Genomic DNA, 25,531 nt, shown 5'->3' with positions numbered 1-25,531 from the left:
CTTTTCATTTTACGTATTTGACATCTACTACATTTTCGCCAATCATTCCATTGCAGTTAATATGCACGGTCAGCTCGTGTAGCCCCCTGCCGGGACCATTGCCATGGCTTATGATAGAGCGCGGTCTTAGAAGCGACGCTGCACTGTCACCCGTTTGAGACCATGGACAGAGTGAACTAGCCTACGTAGGATTTTCATGGATCTTCATCATAGTCCTATTCATTACTCGCCGGTAACTGCATTAATGTAACCTGCGCGCCAATCACTTCATCAACAGATTGACAGCCCAAGGAACACTGAGCCCTCTCAGGTCGCCGTAATGCTGACCAACTCCCAAGAAGACGATGGGAATACCCGTAGCATGGACCATGCTGACCAGGGTGCCCACCATGTCACCAACTGTATCACATTTGCTGATGATGAAGCCGTCAAGGTTTCGCCCAGTACCGAAGGCCTGGTTGAAATTGCGAGCCTGCATCACACTGTCCGTGCCAACCAGGGCTTCGCCGACCATGAAGATCTTGTCTGGGTTAGCGAATTTAGCAAACTTCTCGAGCGAGGACATGAGGCGCTGGTCGTTGTGCCGGCGGCCGGCAGTATCGATAAGCACGACGTCGAAGTGGTTGGCAGCTCCGTATTCGACAGCATCCTTCGCCACGTTCGCTGCATCCTTTCCGTAGCCCTTCTCGTACAGCTCAACCTCGCCAGCGTTCTCGCGGGCACTCAGTTCCTTGAGGTTCCGTGCATGAACACGTAGCTGTTCCACAGCTCCAGATCGGAAGGTATCGCATGCGGCGATTAGAACACGGTATTTGTTCTGCAGCAGGAAATAACAAATCTTTCCCAAATTCGTTGACTTTCCAACGCCGTTTACACCAACGATCGAGATAACATAAGGACGAGGAGCCTGCTGCTTGCTCGTGGGAGACGTAACTGCATCGATCTCACGAAGCAGATCAAGAGAAGAGGTAGGCGTCAGTATCTTCCGAAGAGATGACTCCATGGCCGAGCGCAAAGCAGCATCCACACTTTGGAAATTGCCTGTTTTCTTCCCCACGAGCTCCCGCTTGACACCCTCGCACAGCCGGACCGCAGCCTCGCGTGCGACGTTCTTCTTCAACAAATGATCTTCCATGGTCTTCAAGGGTTTCTCCAAATCCGCTTCGGTAAGGGTCTTTCCGCCCACGATGTTACGCAGAAGACCTCCAATTGCATTGAATCCTGAACCGACGAAGCCAGCAGAGGACGCATCCTTTGCTTTGTCGCTGCCTGCATTTTCCAAAATAGAGTGAACTTCATCTCCCAGATCTTTCAGTACGAACTGGCCCTTGCCAGTTCTGTGTCCCCAAGAATCTTGCGACACGCCTTCCACAGCCGGAGCAGCCGCTTCTTCACCGTCAGCATGGGCTGAGTAGTCAAGGACCTGACCATCATCTTCATCGGCAAATCCATCGGCATCCCACTTGCGCATCTTTTTGCCGCTCTTGGGTGTTTTTCCTTTGCGGGTTTCGTCGCCTGAGGAAGCATTGGCGCTGGCATTAGCGGCCTTGCGAGCACGACGCGAAACTCGGCCAGCTGGTCCTCCCTTGGCAGTTATGATGTGGTTCGCCACAGGGGTGGATGACCGCGATGTATCCGGGGTGTGTGGTGGCGTACTCTCATCAGAGGTCGCCCCGGCTAGCGCAGCTTGATGCTGCGCTTTAGGAATGTTAGCATCATTACAACCGATAAGCCCGTTTTGAGACATACCTTTGAGAAGACCAGGCACTGGTGGCGGAGGGGGACCGCCATTGTCAGACGAAACCAGCGGGTCTTTCTTATCAACCGCATGAGCCACGAATGCCTCTGAAGAGATAGGCCCCGACTTATCCTCAAGCTCCCGAACTTGCTGGTCAAAGTATTTGTCAAAGGGGTATTGTGCTATCCTTGCGCGGGTACTTCGTAGTTGGTCCTTGTACAGATCGATATACAGGGTGGAGATATTGTCCAGGAGTTTATCGATCCAACCCAGCTGTAAGAGAGACTGATAGACGGCCTAGAGCGAGTTGCGGTCAGAGACAGAAGACCTGAGACGAGGTCGGAGACAGCAACATACCACGAAGATCAAGTCAAATTCCTTCACCCTTTTCCACTTTAAAGTATACTTCTCTTTCTTAAAAGACGGGGCAGCGTTGCTCGTTGCTTGAAGCTGGACCTTTTCCTCAATGAAGACATCACTGATAAGGCTGTTAACAATATGCGCCCCGACGGGCGCGTACGACTTCGACCACAGGACTACCCCTGAGGCAGTCAAGATCTCGAATGCTTCCAACATGCTGCTGATAAGTGGATATGCTGTATTGGTGAAACTGGGGTACGGAGGCGAGTGAACAATGATGTTGGAGTGGACGGCGAGATCCGCGCAGTGGGGAATTTGCGGGCGGCAAGCTGATCTGTCGGTGATCCGAAGGGAAGGACTTCAGCCACGTAGAAACACACCTCAACCTTCTCCCATTCTGCGCTCCAGTCACCCCCGATTTGCCGTCTCGGCAACCCCTCGAGCTTTGCAAGACAATCTTTAACTATTGAACTCCTCTTAACTAGTTACATTACCACCAAAGAACCATGTACCGCCAGTCGTTCGCTCCACCCCCGGCGCAGTCCCCTCCCCTTCACCATCCTGTGCCTCAGCATGTCTCGACCGTCCCCATGATGCGCTCGCCGCCGCCTCCGGCATCACAGCAGCCTCAGACCTCTGGCTATGGCAACCCATATCAGCCCGCCCCTGCGCAGGGTGGCAGCGGAACATATGCTCCTGGCTTTGGGGGTTTCATCAATGATCCCACCGCGCAGATGGGATTCCAGGTCGGAAAGACCGCCATGGCAGCTGGACAGGAATATATGGAGCAGAACGTAAGCAGCAGCTTCAATGGTGCCTATAGATGAAGTGTTGCTAACTAGGCGCCAAGTTCAATCGCTATGTCTCTATACCAGCTCTCAAGCACTACTTCAACGTCTCCAACTCTTATGTCCTGAACAAATTGTCCCTCGTTCTCTTCCCTTGGCGGCACAAGCCTTGGTCCCGTCAACAGGCACGCCTTACAACAGCTTCAACGGGCCCCAATGGCCAGATATCCCAGCAACAATACTCATCCATGTTCCTGCCTCCGCGTGACGATCTCAACTCCCCAGACATGTACATCCCCGTCATGGCACTGGTCACATACATCCTTCTCTCAGCGATGCTGGCCGGATTCCGCGGTAACTTCCATCCGGAGCTGCTTGGTTCGATCACGACCACAGCTATCGCCGTCATTTTGTTCGAGATAATGTGCTTGAAGCTGGCTATGTACATTCTCAGCATCAACAACGAGTCGCAGCTGCTGGATCTGGTGGCATATTCGGGATACAAGTTTGTCGGCATCATTGTCACTCTGTTGACATCTGAGATCCTCACTCCAGGCCGAGGAACCGGCGGCTGGGTTGGCTGGGTCGTCTTCATTTACACTTTCCTTGCTAATGCCTTCTTCCTGGTACGTTCATGGCCGTATGCTTTGTTGACGACTGTACTAATGACGCATCATAGCTCCGTTCCCTGAAATACGTTCTTCTCCCGGACTCTACGAGTGATGCGTCTATGCGCACTGGTTCTATGCATACGGTTGCTCGCTCGCAACGTAACCGTCGCACTCAGTTCCTGTTCATCTACTCCTATGTGATTCAGTTCGTTTTCATGTGGGTGCTGAGTCGGGAGGGGCCGATGTCTATTGCGTCTCGTGGTGGAGCAACTGGTTCAGCGTAGGGTCATATCGTACCGGGTTGCACATAATGATATAGACGGACCTCATGAAAAGGGATAGGGATATTAGTTCATATTCATGTACGTTTTGTGGAGAGCAGTAAAATCGAATTAAATCACTATTTTCATAGATCAAGAATGTATATGGTGACATTGTTCACCTGCATTGACCTGCATTTGGTCACGCAGAACATGAAGTCATACCTGAGGGCGGATCATACACGAGAGCCACTGGTCGGACGGGGTCAGAAGAGATTAGAAGGGTGCGGGGTCTCAACGATTCTACAAGATAGATTTCCTACAAGCTCAAAAATGTTCATAATTTTAATGATAAAGATTCAATTTCATATTTCTCTAGCTAGTGGCTGTATAGCAGCGCAATCGGAAATCCTATAATCCCACGAGTTAGAACTCAGTCAAACAAGCAATGAGTGACAATATTGTGGAATGAGATGCTCCTCAGAGATCTTGGTGATGAAGTAAATTTCATTGCCAAAGGCATCAACTACTATCTAGGCGTGATAAAGTTTTTTAATCACTGGAGGGGGGTGTGCAAGCAAGGAAGTGCAGTGGCAACGTACCGAAAGAGCGAGCTATTGGCAACAGTAAGAGTCGAGTGGCATGAATACGCAAACCTGTTTAGGTCTTCAACATGTTAGCGATGAGACTCCATGAAGGTATATATGGTGTCAAGAAACAATGTAGAAGTGAGGATATCAGAATATGTAAGAAATTGAATATCATGCGACAGTGCTGTATAAGAACCCCGGCGAGGGCTCACAGACACTGGGTCAATCGCAAATTACCGCATCATGTAAGGAGGGGAGGAAGTAAACATAGAAAGCTTCAAAGGTAGAAAGAGCTTACCAGTTAATGTGTGGAGAGTCCAGCTCCCTGGTGGAGTTTGAGTGTTAGTAAACAAGATGGCGGAGTAGTTCTGGACAGAACGACATTATGTTCTGATGCAAGATGGCGAAAAGGTCGACAGAGTCTGGACCTTTTAAGTTCTGCAAGATAGCAAGAGGAACAAGCAAAGTAGATCGCGTTGAAAACTTGAAGCTTAAAAGCAACTCCATCGGAGCGGATAATATCCGACCTCCGATGGAGCGCGCTAAGGCCGGGAGGCAGCCCTAGGCCGCACGCAAACGCCCCTGGGTGGGCTGCTACTGGCTGCTAAGCGAGACTCTTGTGGGCGAAGGGCCGCAGCACCGAAATTCGCTATCCAGCAGACCAGAGCGACTTGTGCGTTTCGGACGACTTCGACAACCCGACATTTCGACAACAAATTATCAACACCGTCCTCCCGGAGTCTGTCGACCGTGAGTTGCTGTCCGCCCTTACCGTGACCCCCGCAAGACTTCAACTAAGACGTCCCTTTTTTTGCTATTTTTCTAGGAAGCCTTCGCCATGGCCGATATCGATGTTCAGGTTGCTCAATGGAAGCTGGTTGAGGTTGGCCGCGTTGTGCTGATCCGCAGCGGTCCTTACACCGGCAAGCTCGCTGCCATTGTTGAGATTGTCGACCACAAGCGTGTACGTTTTTTTGCGCATATACCGGAGTTGCTACGAGCGCGAAGGGATCGGATTCATATATATCAGGAGGAAACGCGATATTGACAAAGTGTTGCATCGATTAGGTCTTGGTTGACGGTCCCTCCACCGAGGAGCAGAAGATCGTTCCCCGCCACGTCCTTCCTCTCTCCCACGCCACCCTCACTCACTTCGTCATCCCCCGTTTGCCCCGTGCTGCCGGTACTGGCCCCGTGAAGAAGCTTTGGCAGAAGGAGGAGATCGATGGCAAGTGGGCCAAGTCCAACTTCGCCCAGAAGACCGAGCGCGCTGAGCGCAGGAAGAACCTGTCCGACTTCGAGCGCTTCAAGGTCCTCCGCCTCCGGAAGCAGGTACGTTTACGAATCGCGATTGGTGTGACATGCACGGATTATTGGGTTATATGGAGGAAAATCATATGAAAGTGGTCGGGACTATTGGTCGATTACTGGGAAAGAGCCGGGGATATGATGTGCATGGGAATTGCAGGAACAAGTGCTGACATGTTGGATTTTACAGGCTCGCTACGAGGTCCAGAAGGCTCACGCTAAGCTCAGGGCAGCTGCTCCTAAGTCATAGACGGTTCATGAGGCTCGGTGCATAGAGTGACAGGGTTGCCTTGGGACGGGGTTATTTGCTGATGGTTTAATTTATTTTCAGCAAAATGGGCTGTACGCATTATTGACAGCATAAAAATGATTCAAGAACCTTTGATATCCTGGCATAGGTTATCCTCGTACGTCATGAAAGATGGAGGGCGGCACGGAACGCCTTGCAATTAGTATATGGCAAATGGTATCTCGGGGTATTAATGATCTTGACATGACCTGGTCATCAACTTAGACAAAAACCAATCCACAAAGCCAAATGTGTTTCAGTAAATCAAAAACAGTAGAATTGATACGGTGCAATGCATTGCTGCAGATTAGATCATATTTAAATTAATGGAAAAATGAACACTTGCGTCAGTAGAAGTGGTGGTTGTACTACGATCTGTAGATGCATCGCTTCTGTGTGTCCGGGGTGAGGGTCCCAATAAGCTCGCTAACGATTTTCGGCAGGATGACATTCACACAGCTTTGCGACTTCCCAACTACAACAAGGCAAAAAAATCCCCCTCATCCACCACAGCCCTTTGTTCCGCGTCTAGGTAAGTTGAAATGGAATTCCTTGCCGCGAAGTTCAATTTTACGGTCGATTTTGGCGATTTCCCGCAGATTTGTGGGTGTACCACGGTCTGAGAGGGACATCTTCGAACCTCCCACCTTCCAGCGACCAGTCACGTCCCACAGTGCGATTTGCTGACCATCAACTCTACAGCCCTTCTAGGCTCACTCGAATTACAAAATGGCCGACCCCCGTGTTGAAGAGCTCCCCGACGAGGAGGTTCCCAAGACCAACGTTGAGGATGCCGGCAGCTCCTCCGAGTCTGAGGCTGGCGATGAGCCCACCATCCCCGGTGGTGCCGCTGTCACCATCCACTCTCGCAACGAGAAGAAGGCTCGCAAGGCCATTGGCAAGCTCGGCCTGAAGCACGTTCCCGGCATCACTCGTGTCACTCTCCGTCGTCCCAAGAACGTATGAATACGGCCCTGTCCCTCCTTCCCGTGCGACGCTCAACAAAACCTGCACTCGTGGGAGTTATTGTGGGCGACGAAGGATTTTTCTCATACCGCAGAGGCTAATCTATCGCATATAGATCCTTTTCGTCATCAACCAGCCCGATGTCTACCGCTCCCCCTCCAGCAACACCTGGATGTATGTGTCTCCTTGGACTATGACGAATTGATGAATCATCTCAAGCTTACATTGTTGCGACAGCATCTTCGGTGAGGCCAAGATCGAGGACCTGAACGCCACCGCTCAGGCTACCGCTGCCCAGCAGCTTGCTGAGGCTGCTGCCAACGAGCACGCTGGTCACGACCACGAGCACGACCACGGCAAGGGCAAGGCCCCCGAGGCTGAGGCCAAGAAGGAGGAGGAAGAGGATGATGGCGAGGAGGTCGATGAGTCTGGTCTTGAGGCTAAGGACATCGAACTGGTTATGGCCCAGGCTAATGTGTCCCGCAAGAAGGCCGTCAAGGCTCTCCGGGAGAACGACAACGATATCGTCAACTCCATCATGGCTCTCAGCATATGAACACCGCCGGAAATGAACGCATGAATCGGTGGCTGGCGTCTCTTGGCCCTGCTGGCAGGATGGATTTTGGGTGCGAGGTCAGATTGATATCCCCTAGGATGCATGTACTGTCAGGCCCCATAGTGTAAATCATTTAGCCAAAAGCAGAATTGAATGATGTGAAGCACTATTTGGCACCTTCCATTTGGGTGGAATATATTCTAAATTATAAAAAGAAAAAAAAGTTACACAAATTATTCCGTAACCGGAGACTTATTCAAATTCGAAGAAATTCGGGCTTTAATTGAATGTATAAAACATGTAAGCCCTCCGGACTATCTATACGCACACCCGCCCCCCTGCGAACTCCCCTTGTGTAGTGCCAGTTCGGGAACACGGGAAAGCCGTGGTCACGTGATGGCATCCCCATTCCAAATCTTGCCGAGTTCAACCCTCACCCTCCCGGAACCTCCAGCTTCGCACGTTGAACTCCCCTCTCTCCCCCAACCTTCTCCGTTCCACATCTCAAAATGGCCACTGTATGTGGGGATCCTGTTTTTGTCATAAAATTGTCTCGGATGGCGAGAGAAATGTGTCAGCTAACTGCGTGGTGTACAGCGTAGCGCCGCTCTCAAGGTCGACTGGGCCAAGTTGACCAGCTCCCTCGGACTCCGCGGCCAGACCGCTGCTTCCCTCCAGGCCTTCAAGAAGCGTAACGACGATGCGCGCCGCAAGGTTCAGATCCTGTCTGAGCAGGCCCAGACTGTCGACTTCGAGCACTACCGCAAGGTCCTGAAGAACCAGGCCATCGTCAACGAGATCGAGAACCACTTCAAGACCTTCAAGCCCGCCACCTACGATGTCAGCCGCCAGCTGAAGGCCATCGACGCTTTCGAGGCTCAGGCCGTCAAGGGCGCTGAGGAGACCAAGGGCAAGGTTGAGTCCGAGCTCCGCAGTCTCCAGAAGACCCTCGAGAACATTGAGACCGCTCGTCCCTTCGAGGACCTCACTGTTGTATGTTATGGTGTCCCAGGGTTGGAGTACGCAGGGTTTTGGTGCAGACTTATTAATGTCTCTTCTTCTTTTCTGTTTAGGACGAGGTTGCCGCCGCTCAGCCCGAGATCGACGAGAAGACCGCCTCCCTTGTCTCCAAGGGCAGATGGATGCCGGCTGGTTACAAGGTGCGTAATACAATACCTGCATTAATGCCTGAGTCTGCGACGAGTGAAACTAACGGATGTTTGAATTGCAGGAGCGCTTCGGCGACATGTCCGTTGTTTAAACGGTCACATCTTTTGTACCTATTTACGTCTCTCCATCCTTCGACCAGTATAATCACACGAAGTTACCCTTTGTTGTCAAGCATGTTGGCCAGTTAGGATACCCTTGCTCTCTGGCAGTGTGATGTCGGTTGTAGGGTCATGTATAGAAACAATGTTGAATTTAGATGGTTCCCTCACCACCGGACCGTTTTTGTATATCGGCCCTCGACCGCTATGTTACGCTCCATATCAAGCCGTCGACTATTTCTACCATTGAAGGTGTTCAGTATGCACGGTCTAATCATCAGGTCAAAGCAAATCGTAGCAGTTCTCAAGGACATTGCGAATAGTGGGCACCCAGTGCGACGTGTTATCGACATGAGTCCCATGCCAACACCAAGGGCAGTCAAGATGATAAAATTAGATGCTTTCTTAGAACGATCCCCGCCTTCTCCCCAAATTCAAGGCCCAGTTCGCTCCGATCGCATTGCTTCCAATTTCGGTCTTGATTGCCGCATTGAGCAACCTGTTTGTTTGTCATGGTCGTAGTTTGCAAGGCGTCTGTGATTAGACTCGCAACTTAGCCGATCCCGAGCAGCCTAAACTCTCTGCGCCAACAACAACACAGGGAATCCCGCACTTCAAGGCTGACTCTGGATTGCACATCCACGTCGTGATGGATCGATCGTGAGCCACAAAGCCAAATTATCAAAGTTAGAGGCTTAAGATTACCTACTGCGAACCTATTTGTTCTCGGTTCAATCAAATTACGATCTCCACTCTGACAGATTCGCGCCCCTATTTTTGCTTCGCCAGGAACTCAGCTGAGAGACTGAGTGGTCTAGACCTTATTTTGATGACCATTAAACACCGATGGCCCTGTCAATCTACAAGTACTTAAATTCAGGATGGTAAGCTTATCGCCAGGATGATTGTTGGAGCTCAGGCCATCTTCTCCCAAGTACCGTCCCTCAGGACTTCATAATATATAATCCCTCCAGTATACGGATAGCTACTACTTGAAAGGCCATTACTATTGAGTTCACAATGCCTAACGTCTCGCAGCCGGCCTTAGCCGGATTATCAGCACTCGAGAGGCTACCAGTGGAAATTATCCAAGAGATCTTCCTCCACTGTCTCGAGGTCAACCTCCCACGAGCCTCCATCCACATTGCCCGGGCTCTCTCCAACACGGTCCTATACACCTGGGTCATTCGCTATGTCTTCAGCAGCACCAACGAAAGCGCAAAACGGGATTTCTTTACGCCTGATTTTCTTCCCTGGCCTCTTGATGTTTTCTCCATCTCTCCCAATGAGAGGAAGAACCTGCAAACCGTCATCCTCGGTTGTCGCTGGTGTACACTACCTCTGATCCGCAAATGCCAGAGGGACTACATCGAGCACACGATCCGCCGCAAGTGTCTACAGCTAGACTTATCACCGGAAGACCGCCAGATCCTCACCAATATTGGCGAACACTTCGACAACGACCAACATCTCACGCCTGATGACACGATCCATGCTCATCGCGGCAAAGGCGACCTAATCCTCAAAGGCAAAATCCCAAAGTCGGATGTGGACTGCAAAGTTGCAGTGTGGTTCGATGCTGGCGCAGTCCAGATCCGTCCATCCAGTGAGATCTACCAGGAGACCGACATCTTCCGGCTACCATGCTTCGCAGCCAACCTACCAGTCCAGGTCCCGGACAAGCTACTTTTTCCTCCTTGGACCGACTCTAAACTGGACTTCCTCGAGCTGCTCTCAATGGACGGCTATCTTGACGAGGACCCCGAACACCCGCGGGCGAAGCGGATCCTCCGACAGACGATCCGAGACCGCGACCTCGCAACGTTCAAGCGATTGCTGAGCATGCGGATTCGGGTGCCGTGGTACAAGTACCCCATTCGGTGGCCGGTCCTGCCAAATCACTTCTACGTGGCTTTGAAGTATGCGGACGAGGTGGAGGACCCTTTCGTCCGGTTGCTGGTGAGTCAGCGATGGGAGGATATCCCATCTGACGACTTTCAGCTCAAGGATCAATTGATGGCTAAACTTGGGACAGGCATCTCGGGATAAATTGCCAGGATGACCTCAGTCCGCAGGACATACACGGTATACAACTACGGGGTACGCCTATTTTACTTCGACATTTCCTAATATGGTGAAAGATTTCATTGCTCGATATGGAGACACAGGATATCAGGCACAACAAATAAGATGAGAGGGAAACGCAGCAGCAATCCAAAGGAACCACAAAAACTCCGAACTGATATCCATATTCATATCCGTCATAACGTCATGGCGTTCAAGTCAGAAGGTCGAGGTCAAGGTCGGACATGTCTCGTATTTCCATTAATGTCAGACCCTTGACCTCCGCGTTCTTCTCCTCCTTCCACCACAGGATCCGCAGGTCAGGCACGAGATGATCACGTCGAAGAGAGTAACGACACCGTCGATGATGGCTTTGCAGACCGCACCGATTGTGTTGACGATGCCCATCAGGCAAGCGCCGATGGCGTGGAAGATACTAGTGATCTATATAGAAGGGAGTAAAGTTAGCCAATCATAATTTCATTTGCTAGAAGAAGAAGAGAAGACATACACAAGAAACCACAGCACCCATATTGACGACTCAAACGTATTCCGTTGTAGCAGTAGTACTAGTTGTATGTAGTATGATAGATGATGTATAGATGGATAGATTTATTTCGATCCCTTCGGCACCGTAGAATTATAGCTCGAAGAAGCAGGAGTATGAGTAGAAGTATCACTGAAAGGACGCATGTTGATCCAAAAGAAAAGATTTCGAAAGTATCCCACGGAGGTATATATATGTATATGTCGTGCAGCGACAAGGTGAATGAAGAAGAAGTACAAGGGAGGACGATCGATGATGTATGTGTCTTAACACAAGTAGTACTTTTTTTTCCTCCAGTGGCTTGTCCAAGTGAAAGAAAAGAAAAGATAATACTAATTTTAATATGATCGACATACACCCTACATATTAAATATGAATATTTCCCAGTTTTTCCATCTTACAATAGGAATTCTAATCCTTGGAACCATCTGTTGTTACTTGGGATGGGATGGGATGGGATGCCGTCATACCGACGACAGAACGACGCTGATGATGTTTTTCTCCCTTCGGGGAATTTCCGGTGCGGATCAAGTACCCATTTTCACATTTTTTACTTTAATTATATTTTAGGTCATGTTTTGATTTGATGTGACGACGGAGGGCAGAAAGTGGTCATTTAGTGTTTGCCACTTATGATAAGGCTGAGTTGAGACAGACCCCTTGAACTTGACGTTATGGCTGGTCTTGATTTTTCCCCTGTAGGTTTGAACAGGGGGAGGGGGGTGGTGTAGTGACGTCATGACTTGTTAGGTGATGGTGATTATTCTTCCCCCCTGGTTCCTTGTGACTGGATGGGGATTAGTGGTAGGGTTTGATGGTGATGGATTGGGAAGGGGGGGAAGGTCAGGTGAGAGGGGATGCCCTGGGATTTGAGTTTGCTTTGTTTGATAGCGATGTCTTGATTGTTTCCAAGATATACAAAGTAGTGAGGTAAAGGGATTATATGCATGCATAATGTCATTATATGAGAATCTATTTACCTATGTTATGTTATGTTATCGTACACATTACCATCACCATATCGATAATCTACACCATCCCTTTCCCTTTCGTACCATCCACCACTTATAATCTATTGAGGTTTTGGATATTACATATTCGTCAACAGCCTCAAAATACCACTCACTCTCCCTCCCAACGTAATCTGATACCCCGTCTCCACGACTCCCTTACACATCTCCCATGCACCGGTGCCGTCCTGCTTCGCACCGTCACCCTTGCGAATAGGATAGTCCACTCTGGGCGGAATCCTCGTCGCCATAAGCTTAGGGAACCGATCCACGCAGACTGCCTTGATATTACTGACACCCCTCAAGCCCTCTTCACCCGCAAACCGACCGTATCCGGATCCCTTGACGCCACCAAACGGCAATTGAACCGCATAGTAGCTGCCAAAGTCATTGACCGACACCATGCCCGACTTGATGTTCGCCACGCACTTCGCGATATCAGTCTGGTTGTAGCCGAAGACGCTGGCACCCAGACCGTAGTCTGTTGAGTTGGCGATGGAGATGGCGTGGGGGACGGAGGAGGCGCGCATCACGAGGAAGACCGGAGCGAAGAGCTCCTGCTGGGCGATCTTCATGGTCGGGGTCACGTCTACCAGGAGAGTCGGGGTGAAGTAATGGCCTAGAGGGTGCTCCGGGTGCTCGAAGCGCTTTCCACCGCAGATCAGACGAGCACCCTGCTTGACGGCGTCGGCGATGAGGGATTCCAGGCGGTCGAAGGAGGCCGGGGAGATCATGGCGCCGACGTCAGGGGTTCCGGCGGAGGTTTGGGAGTCTAGGAGGATGGAGCCGAGGCGAAGACGGGCGATACGGGAGGAAACGATTTCAACGAGCTTGTCGTATGCGTTGGGCAGGGCGATGATGCGCTCTACGCCGATGCAGTTCTGGCCGGCGGATTGGAAGACACCACGCATGAGGATCGAGGCGATGGCGGGGATTTCGCTGACGGTGCGGGAGTCATCGAGAACCAGGGCTGGGTCCTTGCCGCCCAGTTCGACGGTCACCGGGGTGAGAGATTTAGCGGCGGACTCGCAGACTTTGTGGGCCACGGGCTTGGAGCCGATGAAGGTCAACTGGGAGATGTCCGGGTGGGAGGTCAGGTGGTCGGCGACGTTAGGGAGGCAGACGATGCTTTGAACGAGGTCGCGCGAGTGGCCGCAGCTGGCGAGGGCGCCGCGGATGACCTCGAGGAAGAAAGCGGAGGACCATGCGGTTTGTTCGGAGGGCTTCACGACGACACCGTTTCCTGCGAAGATAGCACTGATAACAGGGGAGATGAAGTTGTGGAAGGGATAGTTCCATGAGACGCAGGCAGAGACAACGCCCAGAGGCTCGTAGGTGACCATGTTCTTCTTGTACATCATGAGGAAGTTTGTCGGGCGCGATTCCGGTGCCAGGGCCTTTTCACCGTGGTCGAGGGTCCATTTCAGCTTCTCTGCGGTAACGAGGATCTCTCCGAATGCAGCGTCGACTTTGGTTTTACCGGAATCCAAGCAGCAAGCGGTCACGAGTTCATCTTGGTGGTCGAGGACGTATCTGTTGGATGAATGGTTCAGGGTCAGTGCCTGCGTTGGTGGGTGATAGTTGACATGGCAAGATGAGTACACACTTCAGCAATGTCCTCAGGACCTTCCTCCTCTCTGCAAAGCTAGTATTGGCCCATTCCAGTTGTGCGCTCTTCGCAGCCAGAACTGCGCGATCGACGTCGTCAGGAGTTGCGGGTTTGATTCCATTGCCGAGTACTCGTCCGTCCGCGGGACAATAGCTCATGATCAGGTTGTCGTTCCATTGCTGCGCAGGAGAAAGACGTCAGAAGCATGTCAAGATATTTAGAGGCAGGTATGTTCTGTAAAGGAGAGGGTATAGGCAGACTTACCCCCCGAACTTGTCCCTCCAGCACTTTTCTTCCCTCCCCTTGGAGGCTGTCCCATTTTTCGCCCTTCCAATTGGCCCGAATTTCTGGAGGAATAGGCACATTGAATGTAACGGCAGCTTCCTTCCTGCCCAGAACGTAGAGATAACCAAGGTACGCGGCTGCGAGCGAGAGCAATGTGACGCCGAGTAACGGGCCCTGAGTCCGGAGATGGTCCACCAGAGGCAGGAGAGCCGGAGGGATGAATTGGTTGAGTGAGTCCATGGTGAAAGTCGCACGGGGCGATTGACTCGAAGCTCTGCTTTCCCGGGCCCTTCTGAGTGTGCGAAAAGACAGAGAAAGGGCAAAAGGAAGGAGGGGAGTTAAGGACTGTCCGGAGGTGGTTCGATCGATTATCCACTGCTCCGATATGCGGGTGCACGTGCCAAGGGGGCGGGTTCCATCCAGCTTTTTGCAGTAAACAACAGACGAGAGGTCCTGGCCAGATATAAAGATAGAAAACTATTCATTTTTATGTTCTTAGGGCTTCATAGTCATTCGGGGCTTAAATATTTTACCTTATCAATTCCTCTCAAGCGATGTCTCAGAAAGTCGGTTGAACTGCCAGATGTAGATCTTCATCGGATATATATAGTGCTAGTCCTACTACTGCTACTGATACTTGTGGAATTCATCGTCACCATGAAATGGGCCGGATGATTTATTGTCTTCTTAAAAACCTCTAGCTCTACCTCGTTCGAGCAATGACAACACCAACTCGGTAATTAACCGCAAACCACCCCGTACATAGGTATTAGTCACACATGGTGTTGAGGTTAAAAGCATCCCTGCTCAACCACGGCGTTTCCGTCCATTGGGTTTGACTTCCTCTGTTGACGCCATGCTACCTCCCTTCCTCTTTCCAGTCCGTTTCACCAAATGGTCAATCACACAACCCTCCTCCCATCCGGCAGATGACTGCCCAGTGATTGCCCGACAGCGTGGGCAAGACTTACCATGACGGATGAGGAGCTGATGAAGGGAATACTTCAGATGATCAGGGATGCGTACTTCGAGATGGCTGAACGCCGTAATCTCCGTGGCTTTGTCCGGAGGCACCCAGCCCAGCCATTTGCAGATACGGAAGATGTGAGTATCGACCGCAAAGCAAGGGCGTTGCAAACAAAACAGTAAGACGCAAGCAGCAGTCTTCGGTCCTATCCCGGGGTATTTGACCAACTCCACCATGGCGTCCTCTGTGGCTAAGCTGTGAAGATGGTTCAAGGATAGGAAATTCTGGTCAGCGCATGCAATCTCGTATTGCTTGCCACCTTCAGACTTCGTAAGCAGATCCTGCGGCGCGTCCTGAGACCCCTTCAGCAGCATGTCTCTGCGCTGCTGATTCTCTTCGTAGACCATGTCTAGTATAGCCTTGATCTTCTTGCTTTTGACGTCTGCTAAGCCGCCACGCTTGATGGCTTCAAAGACATCTTTGAGTGGCGCCCGACGGACAGCATCCCAATCCACGCTTCCTTTACCAACACCCTCTTTCAGGATACCAAACCTCTGCACAAGACCGTTGAAAGCCATGGCGGAGTTATTGCCCGTTGTTGCTCCGCTGAGCAAAGTGCGAATGAGAGCATCAAGGACCGAGGGAACCTCGCCACAGCCGGTAACAGTGAGCGATGGCTCAGGGATAGTGGTAGGCGCAACAATCTCTCCATGTACGGTCGAGAGCAACCGATTGACTTCTTCACATTCATCAGTGGTGGGGTGCGCCCAATCTGGGAATGGGCTAATTCCAGGCGTGAGGCCATATGTATTAGTCTTTTTGGATCTCTTCTCTTTTTCTCTAGGCCCCGAGGCCGCTTTTGTGGCCTTGTCCACAGTGTTCTGCAGTGTATTGGAAAGTGCATCTATCTCTTCTTTCTTTATAGTGGTGTCGCGGGTGTCTAGCTTGATCGGAGCGCTCTTATCTTGCAGCTCGGATAGCAGAGTAGCTGAAACTAGGTTGTGAGGAAGTTCTTGAGCATCATTCATTCTTGTAGTTCTGCCGGTTGTCTTTAGCCTTTTGTGGGCAGGTTCGCCCACTATTCCGTTGCGCTTCATGGGTCGACCGCCAGATGTAGCGGTGGTGGCTCTTATGGATGGCTGGGCCTCTTTCTGCTGCATCTGAGCAGCAAGCAGCGCTGTCTCCCGCGCAGTGGCGGATCGTGTCATACGAGCCATAACTACTCAATCATTGACATATAGTGGATGGACGACAGTGTACTCTTCACACGGTAGAGACAAAAAGAGAAGCCGACCGGCACCTTGGAGATACCGCGCAAGTTCGATTCAAACCACGGTGTATACCGCTGGCTGAAGGACGAGGCTAGACAGATGCTGCATGACGCAGGAGTCGCCAATTGAATCGTGTTTTAAGTCATCACCGTAATAGTTATGCAAGAGTCTAGAGGTGGTGGCCACGCGAGATGATCAATCGTCGTCACATGATCGGGGAACCTGCAGGGCGGTCCTGCATCTACGTCATCCTATGAACATATGTCCGGTTGCACAAGAATTTTCATCGGTGGTCTATATATTCGTTAAACGCAGGGTATCTCAGCCCTTCGCTGTCTTTGATAACAAAGCAAATGGCCTCCCTATCTATCGTCCACCGTCTACGAACTCCAAGACTCCAGACCACATAAATGCCATGAAATGGTTTAGATAGGCCATAATGTCATAATCATGCGTGATCAGCAATGTTATGGATGCTGATGTCCATACGATCCTTCACCTTGGGGTGCTCCTCTTCCTTGTGTTTGCGGGTGGTGCACACGCTGACCTGGGGCACCTCCGACTCGCTGGGGTCCTGAGCGGGGATGATGTTGCCCGAGCCATCCAGCTTGACACCGTTGGCCGCCATGCGGAAGTCCTTCTCGCTGGCAAAGCCGTGGGTGACAGCTTCCTTGGCACGGTCCAACGCCTTGATCTTGCGACCTTCGCCGCGGAGCTTCTCCAGGTGCTCAAAGTAGCCATCGGAGACCGGGGTGATGTAGTTACCGCAAAAGACACCGACTTCAAAGTCGCGTGGCTCGGACAACCCATTCTCCTGAGCGATCTCAGCACAGGCACCCTTCAAGTCTTCCAATGTCTGGTAGATGACACTGTCAGCACCAATGTGCTTGGCGATAGACGCGGTGTCGCGGTTGTGCGCGACGAGCTCGGCAGGCGATGCCAGATCAATACCATAGATATGAGCATGTCTGTGAAGATGGTAAGCAACTGAAGATGTGCAAATGGGGACTGTTACCACTTACGTGATCTCTGGGGCGCAACTGGCAAAGTAAACCTTCTTAGCACCGGCTTCCCGGGCCATAGTGACAATCTCCCGACTGGTCGTGCCTCGCACAATACTATCATCAACCAAAAGGACATTTCGGTCCTTGAACTCGGCCTGCATAGCATTCAACTTGCGGCGGACACCCTTCTGTCTGGTCTTCTGCTCAGGCATGATGAAGGTACGGAAGACGTAGCGGTTCTTGACGAAACCTTGGCAGTAAGGCTTGTCCAGATACCGGGCAACGGCCGCCGCAGACGTCGTAGAGGTCTCAGGGATGGGGATAACGACATCGATATCCTTGACCACTTCCGGTCCAAGGACATCGAGGATTCTGGCAGCGAGACGATCACCCATCCGCTGACGGCTACGGTACACGCTGATACCGTCGATGACGGAGTCAGGACGAGCAAAGTACACGTATTCGAAGATGTCAGGAGCATAGGACTTCTTGGGAGCAACCTGACGGAAGATAGGCTCACAACCCTTCTCAATGATAACCGCCTCACCAGGCTGGATGTCGCGGATGTTGCTGAATCCAAGCTGGTGAAGAGCGACCGACTCGGACGCCATCATGTAGTCGGTGCCCTCACCGTCAAGGGAGGCCCGAGAACCGATGACGAGAGGACGGATACCATAGGAGTCACGGAAACCCAGAAGACCGAAGCCCGCAAGCAGAGCAGTGCAAGCCCAGCCACCCTGGCATCTCTCATACATGCGGCTGAGACTGGAGAAGAGGTCTTCAGTGTTGACACGTGCCTTCTTCGTCTCGCTCAGCTCGTCAGCCCAGATGTTCAGCATCAACTCACTGTCGCTGTCAGTGTTGATGTGACGGTGGGCTTCGATGTCGAGATATCTCTTCAGCTCGGGAGCGTTGATCAGGTTGCCGTTGTGGGCCAGGCAGATACCATATGGACTGTTCACATAGAATGGCTGAGCCTCAGCGTTGGCACTGCTCCCGGCAGTAGGATATCTCAGATGACCAATTCCCATAGAACCCGGCAGGTCTGCTACCCTGGCGCCATCGTTGAAAACCTTGGCGGCCATACCGTTCGACTTCAACTGATAAATGCGACCGCCGGTTGCGCACGTGGCAATTCCTGCTGCATCTTGACCTCTGTCTATGTACGATCGGACGGATATTAGTGGGTGTTTCTCAAGCAGCGGATAGTCCCCGCAGTTTAGAGGGGCTGAACTCACGTTGAAGCAGGTATAGTGCCTCATGAAGGTCGATGGCAGCGGACGACGAGGGGTTCGCCTGAATCAGAGCAATGATACCACACATTATGTCGGCGGTAGGATGTTCTAGTTTGGAAGCTTGGAGATTAGCACGCGCTTCCGGAAAGAAATGACCAGCAAGGTAAAATTTCAAGTGGCAATGTAAGTATAGTCAGATCGGAAAATATCCGCAATGATGCTTAGGAAGTCTAACATCTATAAAAAAAACCGAAATTCATCATAAAAGAGGCGAGGATTGAGCATGAAAGGGAAGATAAAGGAAAGCGATCCTATACTCACATCCAGAACGGGTAGAGAAAGACTTGGGGGGGGAACACACACACACAGTGTGGTGGGGTAGAAAACGGAATTGGACGGGTGTAAAAAGATGGGATAGAGCCGGAAACGTCTATCGAGACATAACAAGACTCATGCAGAGGTAGTAATGGTGGCGGATAATGGCCAATGTCACGCCCACGGAGGGATAAGTGAAGCGAATAACATGGTTAAAGGAGTTTTTTTAGGAGAGGAAGAGAGGAGAGAGGGATCTCGCATCTTATTTCTCCTGTTCTTCTCCACTGCCAACCGAGTAAAAGGGAAGAATTTTTGCGGGTAGCCGCTAAACCAAAGAAAAATTTCACAAACCGGAGATTGCCCCGGCTTTCCAGTAATGCCGATGCCGGACCTGACTCAGCTCCCCGCCCGTTCCTACCATTGGTTGATCCATGCTTTGCTGGTCTCGACCACTCAGAGATGAGTGGGCGGATTAGGTAAGTGTTATCTACATACTTTTGTAGTGAATATAGTAGTAGACAACCACTAGCTATGTTAGCACAGGCTATTGCCATTATTTTACTATTTCTCACTCGGAACATTCCTGTCGCAACGCTGATCTGCCTAGACTGTTGTGGCTGCTGCCTAGTCACACTCAATCTCACTGAACTTGGCTTGTGAGACGTGTGTGAGGGAGCTGTGTAGCCCAGGTGATGCAAGACTAGCAAGCAGCCATAATGTACTTCACAACTCATTCACAAGCCAGGTGCTTCTATACCACACTTCAAAATAGCTTCATGTTCACAGCCCTATATTGCCCATGTAGCTACCTATTGTTCACACGCTCACACACACCTCACACTCCTCTACCCTCCTCCACTTCTTAATCATGTCTACTGTAGCCATTCTCCCCCTCGTAGCCAATCAGACTCCCCATTCACATCCCCATCCCCCAGTTGGATATATCCCATCTGCCCTATGCGTGCAAAGCATGTTATTCTGCACGATGTCGTCTATCCAGGCTTGCTTCATGTGTTACTCCCTATTCACTCTACCTGCAAGCAGTCCTCTCCTGCCCATCCCTCTGCATATAAAGATGTCTTCTCTTCTTCTCTTCCAACTTTCTCTCTGCAAATTTCTCCTATACTTCTATCCACCCTTCTTGCCCGTCTTCTGCTATCTCTATCAGATTCTCGCTTCTCCATCATTCTTCCATCTGCAAGGATCTCCCTCCATCTATCTTCTCCTCTTATTTATCTATCTGTCATTGAAAATGGCTCCATTCTCTTTTGCCATACCTCACCTCTGCGAGAGCGACGATGACTGGCCGTCAGACGCCATGTCTATTGATGGAGACTCAGACCGCAGCAGTGTCACTGTTGAGAACGACCCTGACCTGGTGTTGAACATTCAGACGGGATATCGCTCCGGCCCAGCAACTGAGAGAGACTCTTCCCCCGCTGAGTTCAACGAGATTATTGAACTCGACTCTGACACCGAAGAGGGGTTCAATGAAAAAGACTACCTGACCGACGCCGCTTTCAATAGACTACTACAAGACTGGAACAAAGCCCCCCGAAGACAAGACGTCGATGAGGACGTGCAGTTCATTGATGTCGCACCAGCCAAGCGTCCTCTCAAAGAATGGTGCGCAAACGGTATCGTCTACACGCCCGGGCAATCCCTTGAAATATTTGACGGAAGATTCATCCGGATAGAGAGCATATCCCAGCACGTTGTGTCAAAAGAGATCTTCTTCACTGGGAGACACTTGGTGCGCGCTACCGGCCACAAGGGCACTTATATCCCCAAGTGGCCCAACGAGCTCATTTGGATCGCAAATGACACTCGAAACATTGGCTTGCCCTTAATTAAGCGCATTGTAAATGTCATCTTCACGAATGCCTGTCATGTGGAGCATGATCTCCTGAAGAAACGGCGCCCCCACGCCCTGTTCTGCCGGCTAAAGGAGAACTTCCGTGACAAGCCAGATGACCCTGCTTCAGTGGAATATCTCTCATTTGACGAAGCCGATGAAGGATATAGAACTTATCCGAGCAGTCTGCGCAAGGCGTGGAGGGGAACAACCCGTTCTTTTGGAGCGAGTGATGCTCCGCAGGCAATCGATCTCGAGGGACCCGTGATTGATCTGACTGAGCAAAGTACCGAAAACAAGAGCAGTCGGCAGTACACGTTTGGAGACGGCTTCTGTGGCGCCGGCGGAGTGTCCTGCGGTGCACGCAAAGCTGGTTTGCGCCCTACCTGGGCATTTGATAATTCCAGACACGCGGTGAATACGTATAGTCTCAATTTCCGAGATGCCGAGTGCGAAGAGTCGGATGTCTTTTCGTTTCTGACGAACAACTATGATTTTCTCAAAGTTGATGTTACGCACGGGTCTCCGCCATGTCAGACTTTCTCACCAGCTAAGACTGTGCAGTGCGCTACAGATGATGCAAACTCTGCATGCGTCTTTGCTTGCGCGGAGCTTATTCGGAAGGCAAAGCCGAGAGTCCATACAATGGAGGAGACAAGCGGATTATATGAGCGGCATCGAGAAACTTTCCATCGGGTGGTTCTAGATTTTATTGAGATTGGCTACTCTGTTCGGTGGACCATTCTGAACTGTGCAGATTTCGGAGTCCCACAGCTACGGAGGAGGTTGGTAATCATCGCATCTGGGTAAGTAGATATTGCGTCTTTCTGGTTTAGTTGTTCTGATGGCCTTGATAGCCCTGGGGAGACACTCCCGCCGTTTCCTGAGGCAACGCATGGGCTACCTGGTTCCGGCCTCAGGGACTACGTGACAATTAACCAGGTCATTTCGCGAATTCCTCGTGGGTCCTCCGATCATGATGTCGAGGGCGCGCTGCAACGTAGCGCGATTGCCCGACGACCCTTCGACGCCAACAGACAGGCACGAACGATAACCTGTGGCGGCGGCGAAAACTATCATCCATCGGGCAGACGAGGCTTCACCAACAGAGAGTTTGCGTGCCTGCAGACTTTCCCTATGCGATTCCGCTTCGGGCCTCGCGAGGTGCGGAAACAGATAGGCAATGCAGTGCCGCCGAAGCTGGCAGAAGCCATATACCGTTCGGTGAAAGCCTCACTGCAGCGAACAGATGAGGAGGAAACTAATCCTGAGCGGCGAGGGCCATTCTGACTCTGGTTGATCATTGTGTCTTTTATTGGGCATCACGTGCGATTCCAGATCTCTCCTCGTTCCCTGATGCTCTTGTCAAATGCCGTCCATGCATTTTATTGGAATATATTCTCTAAGAAAAAGAAAAAAAACCTCAATGATCCTCTTCTCATTACGACTTCAAGAACCCGCGGATCTTATGTGATTCCTTTCCACAGTGAATTCGACAGTATTGGCGGGCGTTTGTTGTGTTTCGGGCCTCGGTGTGGAATTCGGGTACCCTCAGCGAGTGGAGTCCCGACTGTCAGAGCTTGAGGGGGGAAGATGGGGATGATCCGCCAGGAGATCCACATGCCTTTGCCTCTATTTGATAGCCGCGGGAAGGCATGAAGCCGTCCAACCGCGGAGAGAAGGGGGCAGTCATCGCCAGGATAGTGGTCGAATTTGGGGGAAAGAACATTTAGAAGCGTTAGAGGAGGGAGATGATATGCAAATAATAAATAAATTTGCTTCCAGATGATCTCAATTGTGCGTTGGAGATGCAGGATCCGGTCGACGTAGGACATGCAAGGTGGCTCCTCCTGCATGATACTAAAGCACTAGTTCTCGACCGGGCATTCTGAGGTTGAGACGGAGGGGCTCAGCCAACATTATTAGTAGTTTAGTACAGCAATTCAGAGAGATGAAGTTGTTGAGGAGGAGAAAACTCTGGGTCAGGCACCGGTCGCACTGAAACTGGTTTTTGAGTGCCATTGACTTTCTGAATATTGGGACCACGCGAAAAGGCGCCGATTGACTTCCTCCGATCAGTAAGTCTAAGACTAGTAACAAAGTAGTAACTAGTAAGAGAATTGATGAGAATGCCTCCCCGCTTCATGTGTCTCCGGCCAGCCGGCAATAACCGCCCGGATTGATTGTAGGAGGAAGAGAGAATTGGCCTCGGTACAAAGGCCGGGGGCGGTATGAGATCAGGGTGACTTTAGCTCACCGTCCCTTTCCTTTTCCCCTTCTTCCCTTGGATTGCCCCCAGCAACGTAAGTCTACTACTTTATTTCCCCCCCCAATTTCTTCCGTACTTTCCGCCCTTCCTTCCTCTTCTTCCCCTTCTCTTCCTCTTCAACCCGGCGGCATTGCTGCATCCTCCTCCCTTAATTGCATCTGCATCGTCTTGGGTATCAATCATCATCATGTCTGCCTCTTGTTCAGCGTTGAGACGGCTGACCCACAGGTCTCCCCGCACTTGGCCCTCCCGCATCTCCTCCGTCTCCAGGCCTGCATCCTCTCTTTCCTCCATTGCTCGTCCCAGTCTCAGGACTCCCTCAACATTTTCTCGCGTCTCTCGATTTTCCACCATGTCTCCTCTTCAACATGCTGCTCCCGTCGTTCCCGGCGATAAGCCGTACGACCCGGAGATCAAGGATATGGCCGACTATATCCACAACTACAATGTGAACTCGGACTTGGCGGTACGATGGTTCTCCCGTATTATTTTTGTTGGCTTAATCCTGTGTGCGATGGACTAATTGCAGATGTCTTGACTTGCAGTATGACACCGCCCGTTTGGTGTTCCTCGACACCCTAGGTTGCGGTCTGGAGGCTTTGAAGTTCAAGGAATGCTCCAAGCTCCTGGGCCCGGTGGTGGACGGCACCGTGGTCCCCAATGGCACTCGTGTTCCGGGAACCCCCTACCAGCTGGACCCTGTCAATGGCGCTTTCAACATTGGTGCTATGATCCGCTGGCTGGACTACAACGACTGCTGGTTGGCTGCTGAGTGGGGTCACCCCTCGGACAACCTGGGCGGTATTCTGGCTGTCGCCGACTGGGTTTCTCGCACAAACCGTGCGGGCGGAAACATCGCCGGCGGCAAGATCTTCCAGGTCAAGGATGTCCTGGAGGCCATGATCAAGGCCCACGAGATCCAGGGTGTGTTGGCGCTGGAGAACTCCTTCAACAAGGTCGGCTTGGACCACGTGGTCCTGGTCAAGGTTGCCACCACTGCCGTGGTTGCAAAGATGCTCGGTCTCAGCGAGAAGCAGACCGCAGATGCGATTACCCAGGCGTTCGTGGACGGACAGTCGCTCCGTACCTACAGACACTCCCCCAACACCATGTCGAGGAAATCCTGGGCTGCGGGTGACGCATGCCAGCGGGCCGTCAACCTCGTCTTGAAGGTTCAGAAGGGCGAGGGTGGCCTGCACACCGTTCTGTCTGCTCCCATCTGGGGTTTCTACGATGTCCTGTTCAAGGGCAACAAGTTCCAGTTCCAGCGCCCCTACGGTAGCTACGTCATGGAGAATGTTCTTTTCAAGGTCTCCTACCCGGGTAAGTCTAGCATCGAACATCAGTATGGAGGAAATACTAACAGCTGCAATAATAGCCGAATTCCACTCCCAGACTGCCATCGAGGCCGCTCAGATCGTCAACGTGAAGCTCAAGGCTCTTGGAAAGACCGCCGCTGACATTAAGGAGATCAGAAACCGCACCCACGAGGCGTGCATCCGTATCATTGACAAGCAGTTCAAGCCGATGGACAACTTTGCCGATCGTGACCACTGTGTCCAGGTAGGTCATTTCGGATCCAAACATTGTTCGCCATGTACCCCGCATACTGACAGCTCACCAGTACATGGTCGCAACCATGTTGGCCTTCAACCGGTTGACTGCCAACGACTACGCCGACGGATCGGAGGCCGCTACCTCTCAGCTCCTGGATGACCTGCGGAAGCGCATCTACTGTGTCGAGGACCCCCAGTTCACCAAGGATTACCACGACCCTGCCAAGCGCACCATTCCCAACGCCCTCACCGTTACTCTGAACGACGGAACGGTGCTTGATGAGGTGGTTGTTGAGGCGCCCTTGGGCCACCGTCTGCGGCGTGAGGAGGCCAAGCCGGAGATTCTGGCCAAGTACAAGCGTCATCTGGAGGCGCACTTTGACCAGGCCCGTATTGACCAGCTCATCCAGATTGGCTGGGACCGGGCCGCTCTCGAGGGCTATGATGTCGACCAGTACGTCGACCTGTATGTCAAGGACCAGATTGTGGCATCCCAGTAGAGTCATGATTGTATATGCGACATGGAGATATTATACCATAATTTGAAGCGAGATTTTGAAGATATCGTGTATGAGATAAACGAGAATTAGCCAGTGATAGAATACTTAGAATTACGATATGGTGGGACCGAGAGAATCAGGATTCTGCAGGTTGGTAGTAGAATGACCAGAGACTGGGCTAGGGTAGATGCTAGTGGATGGACTCGCTGCCGACGGCTATGCAACACGCTGCCGAACCCACCAACAACACGATTCATGTTTATCACCCAGGATCTAGACGTTGCCGACCCTCCTCATGTTATCATCTTGC

At 51.5% G+C, this 25,531-nt stretch overlaps 13 protein-coding genes across 13 annotated transcripts; 7 read left to right on the top strand and 6 right to left on the bottom strand.

Annotated features, from left to right (window-relative positions):
• Window positions 1-262: 262 nt before the first annotated feature.
• Window positions 263-2,314, bottom strand: AKAW2_60531S (signal recognition particle receptor subunit alpha; the record flags this gene model as incomplete). Its single annotated transcript, XM_041692667.1, has 2 exons — window positions 263-2,035; window positions 2,096-2,314. The coding sequence occupies 2 exons, from the start codon at window positions 2,312-2,314 to the stop codon at window positions 263-265; spliced, it is 1,992 nt and encodes a 663-aa protein (XP_041546029.1).
• Window positions 2,315-2,604: 290 nt separating this feature from the next.
• On the top strand, window positions 2,605-3,781 carry AKAW2_60530A (protein transporter YIF1; the record flags this gene model as incomplete). Its single annotated transcript, XM_041692666.1, has 3 exons — window positions 2,605-2,892; window positions 2,949-3,512; window positions 3,566-3,781. The coding sequence occupies 3 exons, from the start codon at window positions 2,605-2,607 to the stop codon at window positions 3,779-3,781; spliced, it is 1,068 nt and encodes a 355-aa protein (XP_041546028.1).
• An 870-nt stretch (window positions 3,782-4,651) lies between these two features.
• AKAW2_60529A (60S ribosomal eL14 domain-containing protein) lies at window positions 4,652-5,905 on the top strand (the record flags this gene model as incomplete). Its single annotated transcript, XM_041692665.1, has 5 exons — window positions 4,652-4,688; window positions 4,907-5,097; window positions 5,174-5,311; window positions 5,416-5,679; window positions 5,846-5,905. The coding sequence occupies 5 exons, from the start codon at window positions 4,652-4,654 to the stop codon at window positions 5,903-5,905; spliced, it is 690 nt and encodes a 229-aa protein (XP_041546027.1).
• Window positions 5,906-6,673: 768 nt separating this feature from the next.
• EGD2 (nascent polypeptide-associated complex subunit alpha) lies at window positions 6,674-7,466 on the top strand (the record flags this gene model as incomplete). Its single annotated transcript, XM_041692664.1, has 3 exons — window positions 6,674-6,904; window positions 7,026-7,084; window positions 7,148-7,466. The coding sequence occupies 3 exons, from the start codon at window positions 6,674-6,676 to the stop codon at window positions 7,464-7,466; spliced, it is 609 nt and encodes a 202-aa protein (XP_041546026.1).
• A 509-nt stretch (window positions 7,467-7,975) lies between these two features.
• ATP7 (F1F0 ATP synthase subunit d) lies at window positions 7,976-8,727 on the top strand (the record flags this gene model as incomplete). The annotated part of the gene is made up of 4 exons (XM_041692663.1): window positions 7,976-7,984; window positions 8,064-8,459; window positions 8,540-8,626; window positions 8,698-8,727. 4 exons carry the CDS (start codon window positions 7,976-7,978, stop codon window positions 8,725-8,727), a joined length of 522 nt encoding a protein of 173 aa, XP_041546025.1.
• An 888-nt stretch (window positions 8,728-9,615) lies between these two features.
• Window positions 9,616-10,796, top strand: AKAW2_60526A (uncharacterized protein; the record flags this gene model as incomplete). Its single annotated transcript, XM_041692662.1, has 3 exons — window positions 9,616-9,618; window positions 9,773-10,693; window positions 10,770-10,796. The coding sequence occupies 3 exons, from the start codon at window positions 9,616-9,618 to the stop codon at window positions 10,794-10,796; spliced, it is 951 nt and encodes a 316-aa protein (XP_041546024.1).
• Window positions 10,797-11,065: 269 nt separating this feature from the next.
• Window positions 11,066-11,330, bottom strand: AKAW2_60525S (uncharacterized protein; the record flags this gene model as incomplete). The annotated part of the gene is made up of 2 exons (XM_041692661.1): window positions 11,066-11,242; window positions 11,310-11,330. 2 exons carry the CDS (start codon window positions 11,328-11,330, stop codon window positions 11,066-11,068), a joined length of 198 nt encoding a protein of 65 aa, XP_041546023.1.
• Window positions 11,331-12,435: 1,105 nt separating this feature from the next.
• MSC7 (aldehyde dehydrogenase family protein) lies at window positions 12,436-14,489 on the bottom strand (the record flags this gene model as incomplete). The annotated part of the gene is made up of 3 exons (XM_041692660.1): window positions 12,436-13,888; window positions 13,962-14,143; window positions 14,229-14,489. The coding sequence occupies 3 exons, from the start codon at window positions 14,487-14,489 to the stop codon at window positions 12,436-12,438; spliced, it is 1,896 nt and encodes a 631-aa protein (XP_041546022.1).
• Window positions 14,490-15,056: 567 nt separating this feature from the next.
• AKAW2_60523S (endonuclease III domain-containing protein) lies at window positions 15,057-16,433 on the bottom strand (the record flags this gene model as incomplete). Its single annotated transcript, XM_041692659.1, has 1 exon — window positions 15,057-16,433. One exon carries the CDS (start codon window positions 16,431-16,433, stop codon window positions 15,057-15,059), a length of 1,377 nt encoding a protein of 458 aa, XP_041546021.1.
• A 502-nt stretch (window positions 16,434-16,935) lies between these two features.
• Window positions 16,936-18,814, bottom strand: ADE4 (amidophosphoribosyltransferase; the record flags this gene model as incomplete). Its single annotated transcript, XM_041692658.1, has 3 exons — window positions 16,936-17,455; window positions 17,510-18,650; window positions 18,730-18,814. 3 exons carry the CDS (start codon window positions 18,812-18,814, stop codon window positions 16,936-16,938), a joined length of 1,746 nt encoding a protein of 581 aa, XP_041546020.1.
• Window positions 18,815-19,757: 943 nt separating this feature from the next.
• Window positions 19,758-22,186, top strand: AKAW2_60521A (DNA cytosine methyltransferase; the record flags this gene model as incomplete). Its single annotated transcript, XM_041692655.1, has 3 exons — window positions 19,758-19,786; window positions 20,389-21,702; window positions 21,754-22,186. The coding sequence occupies 3 exons, from the start codon at window positions 19,758-19,760 to the stop codon at window positions 22,184-22,186; spliced, it is 1,776 nt and encodes a 591-aa protein (XP_041546019.1).
• Window positions 22,187-22,362: 176 nt separating this feature from the next.
• Window positions 22,363-22,752, bottom strand: AKAW2_60520S (uncharacterized protein; the record flags this gene model as incomplete). The annotated part of the gene is made up of 1 exon (XM_041692654.1): window positions 22,363-22,752. The coding sequence occupies one exon, from the start codon at window positions 22,750-22,752 to the stop codon at window positions 22,363-22,365; it is 390 nt and encodes a 129-aa protein (XP_041546018.1).
• Window positions 22,753-23,352: 600 nt separating this feature from the next.
• Window positions 23,353-25,221, top strand: PDH1 (putative 2-methylcitrate dehydratase; the record flags this gene model as incomplete). Its single annotated transcript, XM_041692653.1, has 4 exons — window positions 23,353-23,631; window positions 23,711-24,488; window positions 24,544-24,728; window positions 24,790-25,221. 4 exons carry the CDS (start codon window positions 23,353-23,355, stop codon window positions 25,219-25,221), a joined length of 1,674 nt encoding a protein of 557 aa, XP_041546017.1.
• Window positions 25,222-25,531: the final 310 nt, after the last annotated feature.

The sequence above is a fragment of the Aspergillus luchuensis genome, chromosome 6, assembly GCF_016861625.1.
Source record: "Aspergillus luchuensis IFO 4308 DNA, chromosome 6, nearly complete sequence".
In the NCBI taxonomy this organism is placed as follows: domain Eukaryota; kingdom Fungi; phylum Ascomycota; class Eurotiomycetes; order Eurotiales; family Aspergillaceae; genus Aspergillus; species Aspergillus luchuensis.
This window is presented reverse-complemented; position numbering and strand designations above follow the sequence as displayed.